At 43.2% G+C, this 23750-nt stretch overlaps 1 protein-coding gene and 1 long non-coding RNA gene across 6 annotated transcripts; both read right to left on the reverse strand.

Annotated features, from left to right (window-relative positions):
• Window positions 1-3245: 3245 nt before the first annotated feature.
• Window positions 3246-22895, reverse strand: LOC120447225. Of its 5 annotated transcripts, none has more exons than XM_039628747.1 (12): window positions 22375-22895; window positions 20745-21735; window positions 18365-18391; window positions 12228-12358; window positions 10067-10462; window positions 9588-9890; window positions 8943-9458; window positions 8691-8774; window positions 5846-6115; window positions 5209-5446; window positions 4838-5031; window positions 3246-4559 (listed from the first exon to the last, which is right to left on the reverse strand). In XM_039628747.1, exons 2-12 carry the CDS (start codon window positions 21668-21670, stop codon window positions 4426-4428), a joined length of 3219 nt encoding a protein of 1072 aa, XP_039484681.1. In that variant the 5' UTR covers window positions 21671-21735; window positions 22375-22895; the 3' UTR covers window positions 3246-4425. The 5 variants fall into 5 exon arrangements, with proteins under 5 accessions (XP_039484681.1, XP_039484680.1, XP_039484678.1 ...); XM_039628746.1 differs by having other exon boundaries at window positions 12228-12364; XM_039628744.1 differs by having other exon boundaries at window positions 12228-12385.
• Window positions 11149-12071, reverse strand: LOC120447245. The gene is made up of 2 exons (XR_005615925.1): window positions 11530-12071; window positions 11149-11452 (listed from the first exon to the last, which is right to left on the reverse strand). It is a non-coding gene; the product is annotated as an uncharacterized LOC120447245 (long non-coding RNA).
• Window positions 22896-23750: the final 855 nt, after the last annotated feature.

Raw genomic sequence — 23750 nt, forward strand, 5'->3', positions numbered from 1 at the left:
AGCAGTTCTTGCAGAGCCCTTGAATATTTACTCTGAACCAAATGCCAAAGTTCTATTTGGCTAGTTCCGCTCGCGTGTTGCCAGCCTCGAGCGTTGGCAACTAATTCGATTTGTTTGGCCGGCCATTAAATGCATAAAGGATCATCTCGCTGCAGATCTCGCTTTGCGGTTTCTGCGGCCCGCTAACATATGTTGCATTAATTGTTCATGTTGGCTCGAAAGCAACTCGTGTTCAATGGGTTTTATTGCTGCTCGACACACACAAACAGCGAAACAAAACATTATTATTTTTTTTTTTATTTCAGCTTCTTTTCGCAAGCTGGAGAGGCACGATACGAATGAAAAGAAAAATTGCGCACAAAGCATTTTTCATTACGTGATTTTCGAGCATGATGCTGGCGAGGGAAAAGGGCAGGGGTTCTGAACAGCCAAACAGCCAAACAACCGAACAACCGAACAACCAAACAGCCGAACAACCAAACAACCGAAGTGGCGACAGCCGGCAAAGTGCCATGTATACAACATGCAACAATAACAACAACAAATACAACAAGAGCGAAGGGGTTAACTTAGCAGCAGCCTGCTGTATAAGGATCGCCTCGAATGGGATCGTATGGGCCGCTTTCGAAGACCGAGATTCGCCTTTGCATTCCCACACGCGATCGCAATCGCAATCGCAGCCAAAAGCTAAAGATCCAAGCCCCAGCGAACTAAGCACCTAAGCAGCAGATACAAATGTATCTATGAGCTGCAGACGCGACTCGCGACTCAATTACAATTTATTAAAAGCCGCGCAAACTGATTTATAACCAGCGACTCATCGGAGGAAGATGCAACCAAGGGAAGCCTAGTTTTATACCCAGTCTTGCCCAGCACCGTGGGTTCAGCATACACTATTGGTAAAAAAGTTTAAGATGTGCAGCTTTGTATCAAAGTTAGGCATAACTTTCTTTATGAAATACGTTTGCCAAGTATCTATTAGATTTCCGTTTTCAGATATAATAAAAATAACATAGTTATGATCATTTTAGGAGGGGAAATGTATGGTTAACAACCTTAACGGACTGTATAGCAATTATTATTTGCTTTCCATTAAATACATATGTATATAAAATATATTAAATAAATCAGTTTTACAGTAAATATGAATAAATTGCAGAAAATGCACTAAATTGCTATATATAAGGAACATTTTTGTTGTGTTTAGTTTTGGGGAACCATTCCACAGTGGCCGTGCTCACGTGTCTGCGGAGTTGACGTAGTGTCTGGCGGGTTTCGCTCGCCTTGTTTCGGCCGTCTGGTCTAGGGAGTATCTGCCCTATGGAGGGGGCCAAATTGGCGGCTTATTTGTGTGTGGAAATTGCCTGCCAGGCAGTTGGGGCCGCTGTACTTCTGGCCAGGGTATAAGGATGGATTCGAAGTTGGGGGATGCAGGCTGAGGTAAAGGTGGAAGTCGAAGTGAAGCTCCAACAATATGGCGCCTGGGCCGCTGGTGGTGACAGTTGCTTGTCAACAGTATACACGATCCACGATCCGGGAGGAGAATCATGATCTATGAGGCCTGACAAGAGCTACAATGAAAGTGCTGTTAGATGTTCCAACGATGATCTATGGCGGGTCATGTGGAAGGTTCTTACGAGAGGGATTAGTAAATTAGATTCAGGTGGAAGCAATCATGCTAAATGAAACAAACAAGATTTTAAGGAATACTTTTGCGAGAGATAATGACTACAAGCACTTTCAGTTTGCAGTTTTGAATGCGTTTGTATTGGAACACCCAAAAACCCTCGCCTTATTAGGAGTGGCCCCATGAGCGGTTTCCCCAGCGTTCCCATGATTAGCCCAGTTTTAACTGGTCGAAAAGACGCCCGGCTAATAAATCTGATTTATTGTCAACCAGTTCCCGCAAACTGCAAACTGCCGAAATAACAGTTATATATGGGCGAGGACCCTTCAATAAAACAGAAAATGAATGCATTTAACGCAAAATATGATTGCCACAATTTAGTGGTCGGCTGGAAGGGCCAAGGAGCAGCGGTCCGAATGGGAAACCCGCAATCAGCTAAACGCTGCACGTTGCCAGTGAGAAATTAACGAGAATTAAGCGACCTGCCCACCTAATGCTCCAGATCCAGCGACACATACGAGTATCTCCATCTCCATCTCCCATACATTGTGTGTTGCCCTTTCTCGGATCGGGACGAACATAGCAATCAACAGCATTCCTTTTAATTTCAACTTTTTACTGAGATGCGCCCCGAAAATCAAAAAGTCCAAATCAAAACCAATAATAAAGTTAAATCGATAATTGAGGTCATGTCGGAAAGGTATTTTTGGAGTGTGTTTCGCAGTTCGCAGTTTGCAGATCGCGCGATCCGGCGAAAAGATGTTTCGGGGCCTTTGGCGTACATACGTGATCGTTTAACTGTAAATTAAATATAATTTACCAATAATCATAATCACAATATGCAGTTTCTGTTTCTGTTTCTTCGCGCCACTCGCAGATTGAGAGCTGATCCAAAGTGATTTGATCCCCTTGAGCCAGACGCATAAATCATCATCTGGCGTATACATTTTATGGATTCTGGATCGATAACTGTCCAAACGCGCGCCTCGCAGCTGATGGTCAGATAATAAAAATAAAAAAGGAAAAATAATAAAAAAAAACACAAAAAGAATGCGCGAGGTTCGCTGATCTATTGGTGCTCGTATCTCTACTTTTTTGCGGGTATCTCACGCTCCTCTGATGAACGACTGCCTGGTGCTATAATTAAATGCTAAAATCGCATAGACTGGCATATGTTAGACCAGATTGAGGCCCCGCACACAACGAATTAATCTGCGAAGCATAAAGCCATTTCTATAGACATTCTATAGACAGCAATTAAACAAAGATACATCCTAAGCCAACGATTTGGGATCATTAATTCAAGAAATCAGCAATATAAGCGCTTCCTGTTATGGGAATTACACTGCCCGTTTATTATTTAAATTCTATTTATAGTCTTCTTTCCTATCATGAGCAAATTACTTGAAAGGAATTTTACCCTATATGGTGCACATTTCAGGTTACTTACCCCTTGCCAGTGGTATTCATTAAAGTTCCTTTAAAATATTTCAAGCTTAAAAGGCTGTACAAAATATCCCACAATTTAATACAGCATTTAACCCATTAATTGTGGCCCACATTTTGGTGGAGCTACAGACACCTCCAAAAATAAATAAAAACACTGTTTGTCGCTCTATTATTTTTGCAATAATAATTTATTATTATATATTATTTTTAAACTTTTTCGCTTGGATGTTGGTGTTGGTTCTGTCTGTCTGTTCTGTCGGTTGTCGGTTGTCGGCTGCTGTATTATTTTAATCGTATTTATTATAATAATTTCTGTGTTTTCACTGCGAGCGGCGAGATGTTGCACAATATTTGAATCGTTATTGTTGTTTGCTGATTCGCGGAATTATTTGTTCTTTGACTATTGTTATGACTAAAGTTAATGTGTGTATATATATAGGGTGTATATATAATAGCATATGAAGCGTTTAAATAGTTTTTAATGTCAATTTTTGATCATTTTTCCTTCATTATGTTTTTGTTTTGCTTTTGCAACGGGCATACAAGTTTGTTTTGTTTAGCATTTATTTTTAATATTTTTTTTATTTGATATATATAATATGAATTATTGTTTATCGCCTAGGCAAGTGAAATACTTGAAGTTAATTATTTTTATATGCTAATTTTTAGTATTACGGACTTACTGCACTCCTGCTAGGCTAGTGAATAAATTAAAAGCTTATCATTAGAAAAACTACATCGTAAAATAAATCAATCAAACTTGCTTCCATCATTTAAAACACTAAAAAGCGGCTCGTAAGATTCATTTCTGTACTCCCTAAATATCTACGTATTACTTTATATATTATATGTATATTTCTGTTACATTCATATACTCGAATTGAAGCTATATCGTAAGGTTTATAAGCAATGCTAAAAATGGTTTCTTTTCGGGGAAGTTAAATGCTAGGTATGCCAACTGCCTACACGGGTTTTCAGCTTATCGTTTTTCAATTCATTAAAAAGTCTTTCGTATCGGCTGCTATATACAACGTTACTATAAGCTTACAACTGCTCGCTATCGCATCTAAGCACTCTATATGGGATATCGGAAGTTCTGCATCTTTTCACTACGTCCTTTTTCTCTATGTACAAAATGGCCGCTGCAACTCCTGCAACGCTTGCAACGTTCTCAAAACTCGAACTCTTCATCTTCCATCTTAGGTATGTACACATTTTCATTCCATTTCGCCCATCCACTCCCACTCAAGAGCCGCCGCCGGTTGGGATTGCACTCTGAGATCAAATAAGTCCTCGCCACCAGACCATCTCACCACCTGACCACTTGACCACCTGACCCGCCCAGGTGTTTAGTTGGCGCTGCCGTAGAGCACGGAGTTCTTGTAGTAGGTCGTCGGTCGCTCCGACAGCGGACTTTTCACATCCCGCTCGGCGTTGGCGGCGCGGCTCTTGCGCTCCATTTCCAGCTCTTGGGCCAGGGATTCTGTAAGGAGAGCAGCGGGAAAGAGGGAACCTTCTTTAGAGACAATTTAAGGAGGTAACGTAAATTTAATAATCATCAATCAATTCGATGCCCAAGACCAATTGCATTTAAAATTGAATATGACAAAGTTATTTTTTAAGGAAATTAAATTGAAATAATTCTTTTCAGGACTATGAGATCCTTTATAATGCAGGATTCAAGGTTTGCGTATTACTTAACTGACTTTACTTTAACCCCCAACCTAACGTAATATAATATGTTTCAGGGTGTCAACTCACCGGAGTAGTTCTGCCAGAAGGCGCCGGTGGCCATCAGATCGATGCCCGGGTAGCTCCACGGACCCTTTCCGTTGCTGGCTGCTGCTGCGGCTGCTGCTGCGGCGGCCGCTGCTGCAGCAGCCAAGCTGCCCTCTGCCGCAACAGAGGCAGCTGATCCGCTGGGCGGTCTCTCATCCCGATCGCGACTGCCGCATCTGGGAAAACATAGATATATGCAAAATATTATTGTAAAGTATTGTATTAATTGAATAATATATGATTTATAAAATATCCTTCACAGGTAATGGAATTTTTATGTTTTCAAAATGGCCATTTCACCATTGATGCAATATGAACTTTGCGAACGCTTTGATAATGGAGATTCCACATACCTTTTTGAGTTATCCTCGTCGTGGGCGGCCAGTGAGGCGGCTGAGGATCGTGGTTGGCGCTCCACGGAGCCCTCGTGATCGGAGTGCGGCTCCCGTTTGAAGTGGGTGGGGGAATCCGGGCAGTTGAGGCCGGCGGAGATGGAACCGGAAACGGATCCAGCCGAATGTCCGGCGGTCACATCACAGGAGGAATTGGAGGCCAGCGACTTGTCCGATTTTTCACTGCCAGCGTCGTTTTCTACGGAAGATGGTCAATAGAAGAGGGCGCTGTGTTGGTTAAAAAGCGTAGGGTGGCATTTTGGACGTGGGGCAGGTGCTGTTTTTATTTTGTGTTTTGTGGTTTAAGCAATTTTTCAGCAATGGCTTTATTTTAATTGTACTCTAGATTCAAAAAGTATTGTCTTACTTATTTACTGGGCAAAGTTATACTGGTTTGTTGCATTATTTTGAAGAAGTATTTAGGGAACTTTTAAGGAATCTAGTTGAATTTTTGCTATTATTCAATTAATGATTCAGTTCCATTTCGTAATCAATATCTGGTTGGAAGAGGTGGTTTTGGGGTGGTGTGTGTGTTTTGGAATGGGTAATAGGATCTGTTAGCCATGCGTGGTGCGTGTCCTTGACCCTCGAAACTCACCTTTCATTGTCTCCACGTCGCCGCCGTGACTGCTGCTGTTGCTGTTGTTATTGTTGTTGTTGTTATTATTATTGTTGTTGTTGTTGTTGCACTTGGCATCACCGCCACCGCCGCCACACGCCTCCGACTCACTGCACGCGGATCCGGACCCACCGCCCCCGCTCCCGTTGGCATTGGGACTGCCCTTCACGGCACCGCTGCCACCGCCAAGTTGCTGCTGATAGCGGATGCGGATCTTCCGCTCGCGACGGAAGCGCTTCTGGTAGAGCACTAGAATGGGCAGGAAAAGAGAGAGATATACTTAATGAATATATGATTTTTTGCACAAGTTAGCACTAAGGGGTGCAATTTAACAGTAGATACCCCCCATAGGAATTATTTCCTCAAAAATACGTTAATGCCGAATGGAAGAGAAGTATTTGCAAACTGACAGATTGCTATCACTGACCCACTGATCCCTGCGAAAGTACCACCATTCCGCACAAGATCATGATGCGAACATTAACACGAAATTCCTTCCGCGGAAATGTCAGGAGATTGGAAAAGAACAGCAAATACTGAGCCCCAATGAGCGATAGATAGATCGTGCGGCGATCTCTGACTGGTAACTGGTAATTTGATCGATTCAAACGATTCTGGGTCTCTCCGGCGCTGGTTTTCGATCGGGCTTTGGGTTTTGGTTTGATTCTGGTTCTGGTTTTGGTTCTGGTTGTGGCCTTAGTTCTCTGGCTTGTTGCCTGTGCCAATTCAAGTGCGCATCCGGCCGTGTGTGTGGGCGCAATTATGTTTATTGATCCTGACTTGCAATCATTTCAGATCGCGAGCCATAGAAAAAGTGCACAGAAACAAATAGAGGAGGTGGCACTTGTAAGAAATAATAAAAATTTGAAACAAGGCTTTTACAAAAAATTGGTTTCAAACAAAAGTTGCTTCTTAAACAAGCCAACATAAGCTTCTAAGTCGGCCAAATTTTCCTATTTATTTTAAAATATATTCCCTACAGTTTATAAGTTTGCTTGATTTCGAGAGGAATTTTCGGTTGGTTCAGACAATTTCTGCGAGTGCACCTGATCGACTGCATCGATGTGGATGGATGCGATGAAGCGTGGTGACAGCCGTTTTGAGGTTTGAGGGTGGAGCCACAAAATCAGCCTCAAATCAAATCCAAATCTGTTGCAGGCATATTGAATTTCAGCGAGGATCGGCTGATGGCATTGCCCTCCATCCGCAGCTCCATCCGCAGCTCCATTCCATTCGATTCGATTCGGTTTGGCGCTATTCCAAAACGCCACCACCCACGCTCCCCCATTGCAAATGGCCAATTGTTGCCATGTTCTGAACTCGAAACTCGAAGCTAAAATCTCGAAAAGTGGAAACTCAAGCCCGTACATGGCTGCGATTTTTATCGCCGGCGTTATTATTAGTTGCAATTAGATGTCTATGTGCCTGTGTGGCATTTTGCATAGTTGCATGCAATTTTTTCGGTTTTCGTTTGCTGATTTATGTGCGGCATTTCCCTCCATAATTTTCCCACAAAGTAAGGGGAAAGGCGGAGATTAAGTTATGGCCGGGTCGGTCAGTCGGTGGGCAATTATAGTCTGCCCTGGTTCCCTTTGTTTTCGCATTGTAATTCTCCTGTTTTCGTTTCCCTCATGCTTTTTTCTGTTTTTTTGATTTTTTTTGGGTGGAGCTCAGGTTTTTTGGGTGGCTCAATGGCGGCTTCAAAATTTGAGGGTTGCAAACTTCAGTAGTTGTTCGCCTAATGAATTGCGATCATTGATTACAAAGTGGGCGCCGATATGTGGATCAAATTTTGAAATGTGCAATTGAAAAATTAACAGGTACAATTGCACATAATTGGGACATTACCAAATTACTTCAAACTAGTTCATTTTCTATTTTTCAAACTTCAAATTTGCCCTAAAGCCATAGTTATTGTTTTTAAGTTGAAAAAGACATTACCAATAACCCTTTCAATTCATATAAAGCTTCTTTCAGCTGATGTTTGGTTAATTGGTTGAGTGGATTCTGTTTTCTCAACTTTTCTCTCAATTAGGCTTAGTTCTTCACCATCGCTGCCTTTTCGAGAGGTAATCAACCCTTAACCCCTGACAACCCTTTTAAGGTCTTTTCAAGAAGTCATCACAAGGAAACGCCAGAGCAACAACCAATTAAAGGATTTCTGTATGTGCAACTCGGATTCCAGTTTCCAGCTCCAACTCGCTCCATATTTTTGTTTGGCTACTTTTTGCCAATCATTGGAGTGTAACTAAATAATGAAATGATATTAAATTCATTTGAATTGTGATTTCTGTTGAAAAAGGCCCGGAGACAGAACGGCAGCCTGAGCCTTCAAACCCCTTATACCTCTTCCTTTTGCCCGCAACCTGGCGACGACCACCAGAGTGGAGGGGTTAAGGGGGCCCAGGGGGCCACAAGGGGTTAAGAGGGGGGCATTTGCAGACAGTCGGCATATCAGGTGTCATTGTCATTTGAGTCAGATTGCATTAAGTGCGGCCGATTGGAGTCGGAATCGGCATACGGCGAGCGAAGGAGCTGGCCGGGATGTGGGTATGAATCTGAATCTGGAGCTAAATGTGGACATGGATGTGAATGTGAATGTGAATGTGGCGCACTGTCAGGACTGATTTGGTGCGCCAACTGTGGATGGATCGCCACTCACAGTGAACTGACGCTAATGTGGACCGGTTTGCCCTTCAAGAAGATTTCGAGACGCAAATAGAAAAGGGGTAAATATTCTAAAGCTCAGGCAGCGGACTTATTTAAATGGTTAAAATTATGTTTTCCTTTTTTATTTTAACCAACTATTTATTTCTTTACTCACCTCTCAGTTTACGTTCATCAACCAGCTGGCGTTCCAACGAATCTTTCACTTCGCGTTCCCTCAAAACATCCATCTTGAGCTCAGCTAAAAGTATATGTAAACCGAGATTTATAAGGATTAGTATTGAACGCAAAATGTTGTATTATTTTTTTGCAGTCATACTTGGGAAATAGTTATTCTTTTGTTCCAAGTGGGACTGCTATTAAGATACGCATTTCTAGATTTTAAAGCTAACGAGTATTTGAGACTCACCCTTTTCGTAGCTGATCTGCCGCTCCTGCTGCCTGGCATTATCGGCGGCCACCTTGAGCAGGCTCTGGATGTTCCTGAGCAGGGTTTCCGTGGAGCTGGCCGGCACGGCGGCATGGGCATCGATGCCCAAGGGGCCCAGGGCGAGTCCTCCGGCCAGGGCGGCCGCATCATTGGCGGCCAGTAGCGCGTCGTTGGGGGTAAGGGCACCGCCGCCGCCGGTGGGCCCGTTGGCCACCGCACCACCGCCCACTGCCGCCCCGTTGGCCACGGCTGCAGCTGCGGCCAATTGGGAGTAGTTCAAGGCTCTTTGGTGCTGAAGCGCGGCTGCGGCCGCCTCCGCCGATGAGGGGGAGCCCCGCTGGTGTGGGGGCACCACGCCCAAGTGGGACAGACCCACCGTTTGGTGGTGGTGCGAGGCGGCGTGCTGGTGGAGCTGGTGTGCGGCTGCTGCCGCTGCAGCCGCTGCAGCGGCCGCCGAGCCCGTGGACAGATTATCACGTTCCGTGTCACTCAAATCTGTCAGAGAAGACACGAATTCCGAACGGAGTCAGTCAGAGAATGTCACATTTATCGTTTATCGCGCACATTGTGCACCGCTTATCGCACAACTGGGTTCGGGTTCGGATCAATGTAAAGTCCACTCACCTTCGTCATCTTTGGCCAGGCAGCGTTCATCGACTTCGGATTGGTTCTCGTCGCTCAGGTTCTCCTCTTCCTCCTCATCGTCCTCGACCCCGATTATGCCGCCGCCCACATGGGAGGCCACGCCCCCTCCGACGCCACTGCGACTTCCCTCGTCCAGGCTGCGGGAGCCCCCTCTTCCCGGGGATCCTGCCACCGAGTGGCAATCACTGCGCTCACTGCCCGCGTCGCAGTTGCTTCCGCCGTGGTCTGTATTCCCGCCGGACTTGCTCAGATTGAGCACCGGACTCTGGCGCGTGGGAGAGCCTGGGAAAATGAAATTAGAAACACCATTTATAAACGTTTCGGGATCTTGGGTACTATATGATCCCGAAATTGGCAACTTGCGTGTGCAGTTCTAGTTATATTGTTTTATACGAAAAATCCAAAAAACCATAGAAGGAGGATCTTAATTATTTGTGCACTACAGTGCGTTTACTTACAATTCCGGGAGCTGAGATCCCTGGGCTTGTGCTCGGCCACCATCACATTTCCCACCCGATCGACCACCGCCCCACCCACTCCCATCGCCTGCTGACGCTCATCCGTCCGCTCCTCCCGCAGTCGCTCCAAGTGCTTGACGATGTCCTCGTAGGCCGCACGGCAGTTCTCCCAGATTCCGGATCTGGCCAGGGCGTCCATATTGGCCGCCGACATTCCGGCGTTCTGGGCAGCGGCCTTGAGCATCTGGCTCTCGGGACGGGCGTGCAATCCGTGGGGCGGCATTCCCGGCGACATGAGAGCCGCCGCTCCCGGGTGGTGGGCGTTCATCTGCATGAAGGCCATGTGGTTGATGGGCGGCGGATTGTAGCCGTTGGCCAAAAGCGGCGATTTCATATCTGGCCAAAACAGGAACACAATATTAAGAGCAATGTAATAAACCAAATTGACTTAAAATGTAGGTTGTTATGATTAGTCTTCCTAATCTTTAAGTGATCGATGTTCAAGTATTTCAAACTATTACTATAATTTAATTACCCAACTTTAAGTACTTGCCAGCTTAACGTTAATCAATACTTTCATGCCTCTGTTCTGAGCTCTGCTAAATATTTTAATTTCCAAATTACATATTCACTCGTCCATTGGCCCATCCTCGCCAATATTTGCCTTTCATTTTGATGGCTCACCCAACTGACACCTGTTCTTGTCTGCGTCTGCCACATAGTATAACCTATATGTTTATTATACTGTATATACATATATATTTATACCTATACATGGCCTGTCTATTGTCTGAGCGGCCAGACTAAACACAACAACTAAATGCACCCACACACGGCAAATATACAGATGCTTTTCTATCTGGCGTGTGTATCTGCGGCTGTCATTTGTTTGCACTATACGAGTATATGTATACTCGTATATATATACTGTCATGTGTACATGGACATATGCATTTAGACAGTTTAGTGGGCCATTAAATGCTTTAAAATTCACTAAAGTGTTAACATTGTACGTTGGCAAAGATTCGTTGGCATCGGAATGCAATTAAACGATGGCTAGTACGTGAAAATGCAGTTAAAAATTTATAGAAATGCCCTGTGCACTTTTTATTAATAATGCAATATCACTCAAGTATCAACGCCCCATAATTCACTCAGGCAACCTTTTCTTTATGGCCATAAATGACGGGGCGAAAAAGAGCAAACAGTTTTTCAGACCCATCCTCGTTTCAGAAGGCGCCGGCGGCGCATGGTTCTAAAGAAGGAGATTTTGAGATTTCATTCGATTGGGCTTTTGTGGCGGTTCGGGTATCTTTCAATATTGTGCGTTTCGGACACGTTAATAGAAAGAGGCGTGGACGAGGTTGTCAGCTCGGCACTCTCTCTCTGCTTCCAGCGATCATAGAGAAATATGTAAAAATCAATTAAATATAAGTCCGCTTGTGCTTATCATAATTACATACACAGATACAATTCAAAAATTCAGCTGAATGCGATTTCCTGTGCCAGCACAAATCACAGTGTGGAATTCGACTTGATTGTGGCTTTGGCTGCCATTTATCTGTGGTGGCCCTGGCTTTAGCTTTGGCTGGGAACGTAGCCAAAGTATCTGTATCTGTAAATGTATCTGTGGCAGTGGCTGTGTATCCGTTTCGTTTTTGTTCGTTTGGCTGTGCTGTGTAAGCTGTAATCAGCCAACAAGCAGCGACCACAAATCACAAATGGCGGCAGCGACGATCATCGATCGACTGGGGAAGCAAAGTACAGAAATACAGAAACACCACAGCCGCCGATCCCCGAAAGCGAGTTATGTGGCCAATCTGGGAATGATTTCATTACAATTCGAATCCGAATTCGTGGCCCCTGCGGCCATGCCACTCAATTGTGAGAGAATCGCAATTGGCAGCGGCAAGTGGGAACTTGAAGTGCACCGGAAAAATAGTGGTGGCTGTCTTCGTGATTTTAAAGATCAAGTTATGAATTGGGTACTGGGTACTGAAATATGAAAAACATAAAGGCAAATCAAAAAAAAATCTCCGAAATTATACGTAATTTTCTACATAAAGGTCACACTGCCTACTATATTAGTGATCATATATATGGTCCAGCTAAATGAATGATATCCTGCTTACTCGTACACACACTGCATTCAATTACTCACCACTTATGTGCCCATTTTCATAGGCATAGTCCCCGTTGTCCAGGCGATGCTTCTTCAGCTGCGGATGCTGCGATAGATGAGTGGGCGGCAGGGAGAGCCCCACGGGTCCCCTCTTGGGCGGTCTACCCGGTCTGGAACTGCGGAATTGCAGAGAGTTACTGTTGGGTTGAGAGCAATGGACAATATCCGTGGTATCAGTACAAAAAAATGCCAAATGCCTCAGCACAGTGATCACAATTTATGGCAGCTAAGTCATGTTTTGCATTGCGCTGCTGCACTTTCACGCTTATGATTAGATTTATTTGATAGAACGCAACTTGAGAGCTTAAAGTGGAAATTAAAAAAAAAAATAAAAAAATGCCTTCTTGTACATAACCCGTGGTAAATATTCCATTACCTCTGAATTGCCCCAGTCAAGATTTATTTGTGCCAGCCCATGCATAATATTTAAAAATAATATTGTTGTAAATTATTTTGTTTTATTTGCTTCTGTGAAAACCGAGCAGTTCCTTTAGCAAAAAGTGTCTATAATTTTTGATAGCCTGTATCGCCATAAACGCATCCATCGCGGCCTAACTATTCCGAGAAATCTCGCTGTTTAATAATTTTCCCCTCCGAAAAATGATATTTTTAAGCCATATTCCCCACCTCTCGCCCGCAAGTTGCATTGCCTAATTAAGCTTCAACCAACTTTAGTGAGCGCCCCGTTGACTTGAGACAAATAAAAAGCCAAAAACGAGTAGAACGAAACGTGCTACCATTTTAATTATGTGCCATAAAAAAATGAACAACCCAAAACAGCAACAATAATAAAGCGAGCCCACAAAGAGGAGAGGGCGAAATGGGAAAAAAGAGTTGAAATAAGTAAGTTTTTCTAGTAATTTATGCCTGCAATTGCTGATATTTGTATAAAAAATATTTAAACAAGCCGTGGGCAAATACTTGACGCAGGTTCAGCTAAATAGTTAACCACCAAAAAGGCATAAACAAGTTGGCGCAGCGGGTGGAAGTTATGACAAACAAGAGATAAAAGCCCCAAAGCAGCGCGGGGGTCGGATCCAAAAAACCGAAAAGTAAAACTGACTACAGATGTAGGTGCAGATGGTGCAGCAGCAAATACTACGAAGGGGAGCCGGGTCTTGGTCAAATAGAGAGACCCCTCCATTCAGATGGTACCTCTTCCTAGCAATTAAGTTATGGAATCTTCATTCCATGTTTGCCGCTGGTACACAGGTGTCCCCTTAGAAGGCAAGCAAAAACAAAAAGACGACGACGATGGGCAAATAAACACAGGTAGCAATGATCGTGTGCACGATATAATTATGCCAAGCATACGCCGTACACATATGGCGAAAGTCTTGAACAATTTGTAATTGTGCGTTCTTCGGATAACGATAATAATTCTTCCAAATATTTACAGTTACATATTGCCACAACCAATATTTGCGGCTGGATTTTAATTGTGCTCCATTAAACGTTTAACCACAAACAGTCGGAGTTGTTGTCTTGGCCCCCTTGGGTCAAATAAAGAGACTCCTTAGCCATGAATCATTCCGAGAATGAATGCCCCGGTCTCCCAGCGAAAGTGTTTCTGGGTTCTAATCGGAATCGGAAGGCCGTTTGCCCCAGCTATGACGTGCAAAAAAGACCGAGACCCGTGCGCCTGTCAGTCAAGTTGTATGAATTTATGGAAAGTGAGTTGGGGGCTTGGAGCTTCAGAGCCTCGGAGGTTGGGCGGGCAACACTTTCATTGGAAAGTTTTTGGATCTGCCAGGCTGACATGTTTGCTGGTTCAGAACAGTTGGCTAAGTTTCGGGGAAGATTGGATAATTGGGTCGAGAAATATACGTAATGGTCGCATGGTGATGCAATATTTACGTTCTGCGAAAAGGTTTGACTTCTAGAAATCCCTCATTTGCTTGCTTCAAGGACAAAACCTTGAGCGATTCTATTGTAGAGTAACTATTATAGTTTTCCGTACAAATACCAACTAATTAGTTTATTTGGTTCAGCAAAGTAGTTTTCCCTAACCGGATAAGCCCCAACATAATTTTGTGTTAATTTGCATTCCGAAATGTTTAGTGGTTTAGACCAAATTGCAATCTGTCGCGCAGAGAGCAACTGCCATTTTTGCTAATTTATGCACCGTTGTCACTAGCCGTAAATGTCATTTTGCATTCAACATTTTTTTCGCGCAGCGGACAAACGTTTAGTCAGGAATAAACAACAATTTGTCAAAATAGTCGCTGTGTCCAATGCCTGTGGCCGAAAACAAGTAAAACATTATAATAGCAGTCCGTGGAGGAGGGGAAGTATGAGGAGGAGATAGGAGGAAGGAGGAACCGGTTGCCAGCACTGGCCACTCAATTCTCCAACCAGTTTGCAGCTGTCTCCTTGCGTCTCCGCGACGATCGTGCATATATTTCAATAGTCAAGGGATAGCTGAGTTGTTAATTATTGACTTGTGGCCGGGACGCTTGAGAAACAGCCGCCAAAATATGCGCCAAACTGCGCTAAATGTGCCACTGCCACTTCACTTGCACTCGCACTCGCAGTTGCAGTTGCAGTTGCAGTTGCAGTTGCAGTTGCATAAATCGAATCGGATCGAGTCTTACCAAATCGAATGGTGCACATCGGACTAGGGAGGCGTTCCCGGCATTTGTCAGCGAATCCACACTCCCTGGGCTTAACCCACTGCCCCCGGCGATTTGGTGTGGCGTCCAGAAACTGGGGCTAAGCTGCAAATTGGCAAATCAATTATATTTATGGCCAAGTTGCCACCTTGCGACCGCTGTAACGCTGCAGCGCTGCAGAGCGTGCTTGCCGGCAACTAAATCAATGCAATCCCAGTAACCGACAATTAAATGTGGGCCTGCAACACAATTTCCATATTTGCAATTACCAATGCCGAGTGCTCACAGAGCAGAATGTTAATTGAATCCATAGCCTCAAATTGAATCTCGCCCCGCGAACCGCTGCCATTTGTCTGAAAGCCGTAAACCCGACAATATGCTTTGGAAATTCCCAGAAAGAAGCCGGGAAAGAATACCCCTTGTGAGTTGGCGCTTGAAGTTGGCTCGAATTTCTTTCGTTGTTAACAATAAATGTTATTGGAATTTGCATTGAGCTCAACAAGACAAAGACAGCGCTGACTTCAGTCGACTTTCGTATTCATTGTTAAATGACATGCAAATGAACGAATGACATGGCATTCGCCAAAGAGTTTTGAAAGGGGGCCCCAGATCCACGGGGCAGGTCTCAGCGAAATGTTTCCTGGCTAATTGTGGGTTTTACGCCCTGTACTTCTCCAAATGATCAAGTACGTCATTTAATGGAAGCCACTAACAATTGTAGTTGTAAATTATACAGCTCGAACTACATTGGTTACTCTCAATGGAGAGTAATATTAGATTTCTGTGCGAAATTACAAAAATCTATGAACTAAAAATATTGTGTACCTTGTTCGAAGACTTTGTATAAAAATGTTTATGTACTCAGATCTGACAGACTTGGGGAATTCTCTAACATAATTGGCAGCATTGGCAAGACGAAATAATTTTGCATTGGCATCATTGGCAGAAAATACGCTTCTTCTATTTAATTTGGAAATATTTTTGGGAATCACGTAGAATAGTGTTAGTATGGTTAGCAAAGGACCTTTTTCTATGCACATGCTTCGTAAAGTCAAATATTTAAATAAAATCACATGCTGATTAGCAATTTTGGGTGGCCTTCTTTCCTCCCCAAGTTAAAGCCATATAATTTCTGCCAGCGACTTGCGATTTCCACCTGACCAACAACTACAACTCCATATGTGCAGTGCATTAATGCAGATTTCTTGGCAATTGTTTTTGCATACTTTGTTTTTTCCTCACTCGCTTCAATTTCAATTGGCGTGCTAATAACTCATTTAGTTCGCAACAAAAAAGCAAAAACCGAACAGCGGGCCACAAAAAATGTAGTTACAAACATGCCACACCAACAATGGATTGGATGGCTACCTACCCAAGATCGCCCCAACTTCCCTTTCCTTCAATTGCGACTATATCGCATCTCATGATGCTGAGAGAATAGTCGACTATGCCGACTGACTTTATATGTGTGCAGTTTTGTTTTAGGCTCTGTAATTATTATAAAAATAAATTGAACTATTGTTGCCTCATTTAGATTGAACAGAGAGGCAGCCACAATGTTGCTTTTGTTATTCCGTTACACTCAATTAAGCTGCATTTGCAAAATGCAAATGGCCCGAATGAAACTCACACCTCGAAAATCATAGACTCGAATTATTTTAGAAATTTAATATAATTATATTTTGTTTTTTCTTTCTTTGTGTGTTTTTTTTTTTTTTGTTTTCTTTGCAACACTTTTCCGCCTCTCATTTTGACAGCCCGAGGAGTTCGGTTGGTTCAGTTGATCTCTTGATTGTCAGTCAGTCATTTGTGATTAGACATTCGACAGTTGCCGCTATTGTTGGATGGCATAAATTATAGTCTGTCTCTACAACAAAGCTGTGCTGTGCTAGGAAATCCACATAATAAATCAATGTGCTGTCGTAATTTGTGTTAAGTTATTTGTAATCAATTTGAATTCTCACTCCCTCCTCTCCCCACTGTTGGCGAGATTTATGGGAATATTTTATTCATATCGCTATTTGTTGGAATAACTTTTTGGGTTTTTCCGACTACAAGTTTTAACTTCACGGCGGCAAAGTCTAATGATGTGCTTCTTATTTTCGTTATTACGACTGCTTGAAAATATTTTTAAGAATGTCCCGATAGCACTCCCTTATACATTTATATTTTGACTGTTTAATACCTCTCATACACCGAACTATTTAGGAAATCCCCCCTATTATTTCCACAAACTCCTTCACTTATTGAACTCGCTTGCACTCCCCGCCATCTTCACTCGAACAAATTTAGCAACAAATTAAACTCAAGTGAAGTCAAATCAATCGCTGGCTTTTCAGTTCGTTTTTCCTTCTCTTTGGCCCAACATTTTCCACTTGGCCCGAGCGTTTTGCATAGTTGTGGTCTGCAAGTCCATGGCTTCGATCGGATCTGATCGGTTTGGCTGGTAAGTCTTCGGCGGAGTACGGCTTTAGTCCAATTTAGTGGAAAGGTGTGCCCACCAGCTCGGTCACAACACACAGCTCGTTGCTGTGGCTCATTGGAGTTTCGCCTTTGCCGCGTTCGCTTTTGAGCCGTTTGGTCGGTGCCGCTTAAACGCCGTTTTAGCCAAGTTAGGTGAAAAATGCCAAGGGAGTGAGGAGTGGAGCTGAGCCGAACTGTCAACTGTGATCAAAATCAATTGTTTGCCATTTGCCAAACCAAATTGACGGAACCAACTCAATGCGACTCACACAAAAATGCTGACAAAATGATACGAACCCATGAAATGTCAGTGTCAATAATTTTTGTAATTATGGGAGCATTGAGCTTAGTACATAAAAAAAAGTTGTATATTTTAAAAAATCATTATTTTGGTTGGCTGCCATTGGAGAAGCCCCCAACAAAGGCAAACAAATATAATAAAAAATTATTGCAACGTAAGTTTTGATTTGAACAAAGTGTGTATACAATTGGATGAGCTCAAGAGTGTTTTAGAGTGAAAATGTGAGGATCATTCTTCGCAAACAACTAACAGAGGTATGTGTAGGTCTCAAACATTTTTCAAAATATTACTCATTTCAAAGTGTAAATTCGGTTTATTTGTGTGTAACTAGCCTATCTTCTAACCATTTCTTCTGGACGTTAAGAGTATTTCCTTTCATATCGTTTCTCCAAAAATCAATCCACACACCTGTTTCATCTACCGTTAACACCGTTAGGCCCCGCCCCATTTTCTTATCCAAATAAAACCCTTTTTCACGCTCTATTTATAGCATTCACATTCTTTTTTGCACTTTTTAGCTGGCATATCCTTTCGACTTCCGCCATTCGAGGCTCGCCCAATTTCCGTTTCGAGTTTAATTAATTTAATAAACAAATTCTTTTCGCTCTAAAAACTCTCAAGTGTATCGATACGATGCGTTCATTTTTTTCCTTCGTTAAATAAATAATAACAAAAAAGAACCAAAAAGTAGGAGGAGAGAAATTATTGCCATAGTTTTTTTATTATACTTGTGTGTTTACCTTTCTGGTGGCTTGATCGATAGGCATCTGCAATTAAAAAGAGAAGAAGAAGATACACGTGAGGCAAAATTGTTAAACGTTTTGTGTAAGCTTTAATGCGAGAAACAAGTACGGCAACATAACGGAAGGAAATACGGCTTAAATTCGGGGCACAAATGCTGAAAGGGAAGTTTTTCATTGACGGCTTCCTTCTGACGGACTTGCATTTCGGCGGGCAAGCGGGTGTGAAAATGCACACGCCCCGAGAGCCCCCCTTCCACCCCCTTGACCCCCTTATCCAGCCCACCGGCCAAAAACAATTTGTAATTATCCACAGAGAGCGCTGCCTTCAGCGGTTTCGCATTTCCCCTTCCACCCTTCCTACCTCCCTCCCTCCCTTCCCCCGCTCACCCAACTTCATTCAATTTAGCGCAAAACTTTTTCAACCTAATAATAGGTTTAACCGCATTTTTAACCGTTCCTCATGCTCGGTCCGGTCCGGTCCGGTCCGGTTCGGTTTTCGAAACCGGGAATCGTACTTAGACCGGGTCTCTTATTTCTGTTCTGGCTCTCCGTTCAACATTCCATTGAGAAAAAAATATCTTTACTTTTTCCAAACAATGCACTATGTTCTATTAAAATAAATAAATCTTACTTATTTGAGTGGATATACTTTAAATATTATTATTCAATCTTACTTATTTGAGTGGATATACTTTATATATATTCCTTATACGCGAACCTATCAAAATACCACTTTTGCTTAGTAGCCACGATAAAAAAGAGTGGAAAAACTAACATAAATTGAACATTTGAAATAAAGGTAATCTAAATTTTAAGATTCAATATCCAAACCGAACTCAGTTTTTGCCTGTGTACTCAGTTCTCTGGACAAAGCGCATGTGCACTTTGGAGCACACTCCATACATGTGGCTCAGCCCTTTTCCATAATTAACTAGATGGTTTTCCATCGACTTCATTGTGGTCAGCGGCCAGTTCCACCCGTTCTTCACTGCAACCGGGAACTGTAAACAAAAACCCCAGGACTGATGTAGAGGCTTACAAAAAAAAATTAAAACAGAACAGGGCCCAAAAAATGGGATATTGATATACAAGGTTGTAATCGTTTCCACTGTTGATGTCTCAATGCATGGGCAGTTCTGTTTGTGAATGTTTTTTAAAAGCTTTCGAGCAGGGGATGTTTAAATATCCATGAAATATTGGCATCTCCTAGGGATCAATCGCAGTATTAGCCCTTAAGTGGGTTGCTCTTTCAAGCTAAATTGTATCCTTTGGGACCTGAACAAGTTTTATTTGTGCGCAATACAATTTGTAAATTTCTAGATATATTTGTATAGTTCTACAGCATTTGAAGTAGCTTTTCAAATTTTTTGGCTTAAGGTGTTGCTAAAGAACTGTAGTTGTTTAGATTTCATAATATTTCAGGTTTATTGTTTAAAGATTTCAATTTCCGTAGTTTGTAAATCGGAATTGGCTAGCTCTTTCTGTAACTTTCTGTAACCAAGGACAATAGCACTTGCATAAAGTTTTATTTAAAACCATTAAGAACTTTGGAACCACTAGCTCCTAGATCCCCCTCCACAAATTACACAAACAATAAGAAAAAAGAAACAAAACCCATTTCTACTGAACTCCGTTTTTGCTTGTCGTTTTTTCCACTCGAACGGAAATGAGCTGACAGGGCACCGCACACGTCGATTGCAGAAAAACATCGGCTGAAGGAGGAGGAACAGTTATACAAGGTGGAAAACTGTTTCACCAACTATTGTTAGAGGCGTTCAAAAGAATTACGCAGCTTTCGGTTAGTTAGCAAGGGGTCACGGGGAGCGTTACGTTTGCATTGCGTATTTCCGCTAAATGTCATCGGAAAAGGCAAAAGGCGAAATGCGAAACGAAAGTTTTTTGATTGGCCGCGTTAATCGATATCGATGCACAAACTATTTGCATTGCAACCGTTGCAATATCCAAGAAGTTAGGTGGCGGGCGGGGTCGGCATTCGGCGGGTGGAAGTTGAGTGCGTAAGTTGGCTAAAGCGGAAACAGGAAATGAGAAAATTTTGCAGAGCAAACCCCGAAGTGGAAATGCAACTAACTGGGCGCATGCACTTTGCAAAATCAAAGGGCAGAAATTCGAAATTTTAGTTTAGCTTAGCGACTTATCTAATCCGTGACTTTTCTTCGCTTTTCAACTACTATCGATTGCTATCTCTGCTTTGTAAAAATATACAACATAAATAATAAAATCGCCGTTGTGCTATTCAGCTGTGTACCGATCAGTAAAATGGAAAACAAAGCCTTGAAATAACAAAAACCCCCCAATTGCGCGCGGAGCTGCCCCCAATGCGTTTGCTTTTGCTTTTGCTTTTGCTTCGGTTTCGTACCTGGCCGTGGTGCAGTCCCTGTAGAGGATGTCGAAGTCCTTGCAGCAGAGCAACTTGCAGCGATTGACGCCCGGCTGAATGGCGCCCAAGCCGCGCAATATGCGCACCTGTTCCACGTTGCAGACGAGCGGTACGATGTCCAGGCGCTTCAGTTTCGTATAGACCGTATGCAGGCCGCCGACCAAGTGCTTCAGGAAGAGCTCGAAGGCCTGCGGCAGGCAGAGCATGGTCTCGTTGCTGATTATGAATGCGGCGACCTTCTGACCCCGGTACTCCACCAGCTTGCACTCATTGGCACTGGGATCCGAGGTGGAGATCGGCGGCGGCGAGTTGTACGACCTTGGGGGCACATGGTGATGGGCGGCGGCCATCAGTTCCAAGGGGGAGGCATGGTGCATCATCTGCAGGGAGTTGAGGAGACCCAGCGAATGGGGCGGCAGTCCATGGGGCATTCTGGGTGGCAGACCCGTCGGCAGTCCGTTGCCCGATGGCATTCCATGTGGCGGGGGGCTGAGCTGATGGTGTTGCTGCTGCTGCTGTTGCTGCTGCTGTTGCTGCTGCTGCATCTGCTGCATCATGGAGTGGTTGAGGGAGCTCACCGGACTCACGGCACTGGGATGACGACTTGGGGAGCTGGCCGGTGAGCAACTGGATCCTCGTCCTGTGTGCGAACTCCGGCCATTCGGACGATCCTCGTTAGCTCCACGCGAACTGTTGCTACCGTCGCGTCCATTGTGTTGCTGCTGGGCTGCTGCGGCTGCTGCTGCTGCGGCTGCCTGCTGCTGCTGCTGGTGATGCATCAACATGGCGGTGGTGTTCATATTGCCCGCGGTTCGTTCAATACCACTATTTATTGCGTGATTATTATTTATTGCGCCCGCTTTATTGTTGTTATTTTCACTCTGTTCACTTGTCACAGAATCCATACTTCATCATGGCCGACACTTTTGTTTGTTTACTTTTTAATCGATTCGTTAATTTGGCGTTTTTTCTATCGTGACAAAAAATTGGCACAGAGTAAGGGAGAAATAGAAAAATATGGTAAGTGGAAGATATATAATTAATGAACTTTTAATTCATTTTTAATTATTTATTAGGCCTCTCTATGCAAATTCTAAATGACGGTGCCTCGTATATTCCCATCCGCCTATTATTGGCTTTTGATTTTTAATATTTCTGTATGTTCTATAATATCGAACTTAAATTCAGATCTGCAAAAAATGGTCAAACGTTTGGAAACTTATGTTGTTTTATTTAGCCATTAAACTTGAAAAGTTTTGCGGAATATGAAAAGCCTATTTTGCGTTATTTTCGTGAAACAATATAAAAATGCTTTGAGTTATAATAGATACATTTTTCTAATTTGATATGCCAAATTTTTTTGGATTTACAAAATTTAATAGAAAACGGGGAAAAAAAATGTATTTTTATTATTCGTTTAGACAGCATTTGAAATCAGCTGAATGCCAAAAGTATTACCATATGAACAGAACTATCGTTCTGACCCTTTAATGAATTTACATGTGTGAAAAGCAAGACAATAAAATTAATTTGGATCCTTGTTACCCATTTGCATAAATATACCTATGTCTGTCCTATTTGAAAAATTTGATAGAGAACATAGATTTACCTTTTAGGAGGTCTAAAAGTAAATTTTAAAACTCAACAGCACTGACACAAGACACTCGCGCACTTTGATTTTTGAATTTTCTCTGGCGATGAAATATACTTTCAATATTTCGAGTTATTTATTCCGATTGCCCGCGTGTGTTAATCGAGTTCGAATAGCCGTTTTCGTACTGGAATTTTGGAAACCGGAGCTGTGTCCGTTTTCGAGTACCGTACCGACGGATTGTCACTCAGAGATTGAGAGATGGCAGCTACTCCGCTGCGACGGCGACGGTGGCGTCGCTGCCTCTGCTTCTTCGCCCTCGACTGGTTCCCCTTCCCCCTCTCGTTCGCGAATCGGAGAAATCAACGAAACGAATTGCATTCGAATGGGAATCGACTGAGAGTGAGACGGCGCGAGGCGAAGACTGCGAGTGAGCGAGCGAGCGGGCGCTAACGAGTGCTATTTTTTTAGCCCACCCACACACACGTACGTACACACGAAGCGCTACCGTTATGTACTGAGAGAAATGCGCGCGCAAAAGTTTTATTGCATTACCTTCTCTTGCGAATGACAAATTCGTAATGAAAGGCGAGTTTCAATTCGATTCCTTTCGGATTTTCGTGGCAGCGACGCTGGCAGCGCGGTCGGCCGAGACGGGTGTGCATGCATGTGTGTGTGTGCATACATATCTGTGCCTGTGAGAGCGAGCTGGTGTATCTGTATCTGCGATTGTGCAAAACCAGAATACGAATACGAGTACGAATACGAATACGAATGTCTGTTGCCCGTCCACGTCTCGCATTACACCAATACCAGGCCAAAAAGGGGAGTGGTATGTGCGATTGATCGGTGTATTTGTATCTGTGTATATTTCTCTGTGCAACCCCGAAAATACAATGACAAACGTAATCGCTCTCTCTCTCTCGCATTCGTTTTATTTATTTTTTCAATTCGTTTGTGCGTGTTGTGTTCTTCAAATCCTCCCGCTCTCTCTCTTGCCCATTGGAAAAAAAACTGTTTTTCATTTCAATTTCATTTCGTTTCAGCCTGAGCCCTCTCTCTCACACTATCTCGTCATCTTTGTCGCACGCTCAGGTGGGCTGCAACCAATAAACATGAGCGAGCGAGAGAGCAGCATATTTGCATAGCCAGTCGTATTGTTTGCGCTCTCGCTCGCTCCCATGGGCAACGCCTTATATAAACAAATGACAATTGTTTTGGCATTTTCTGTTGCAAAGTAAATTATAATAAATGCATTGCCAGATATGAAAAGTACAAAAAATGCCTTTACTTGGAGTTTGCGCAGCTGTCTTTGACAAAAAGCATTTTAATTTCAATTAAAAGTAAATGACAAACTTTCGACGAATTATACTTTTCGGGGCAGTGTTCCTATC

The sequence above is a fragment of the Drosophila santomea genome, chromosome 2R (genome assembly GCF_016746245.2).
Source record: "Drosophila santomea strain STO CAGO 1482 chromosome 2R, Prin_Dsan_1.1, whole genome shotgun sequence".
NCBI lineage: Eukaryota > Metazoa > Arthropoda > Insecta > Diptera > Drosophilidae > Drosophila > Drosophila santomea.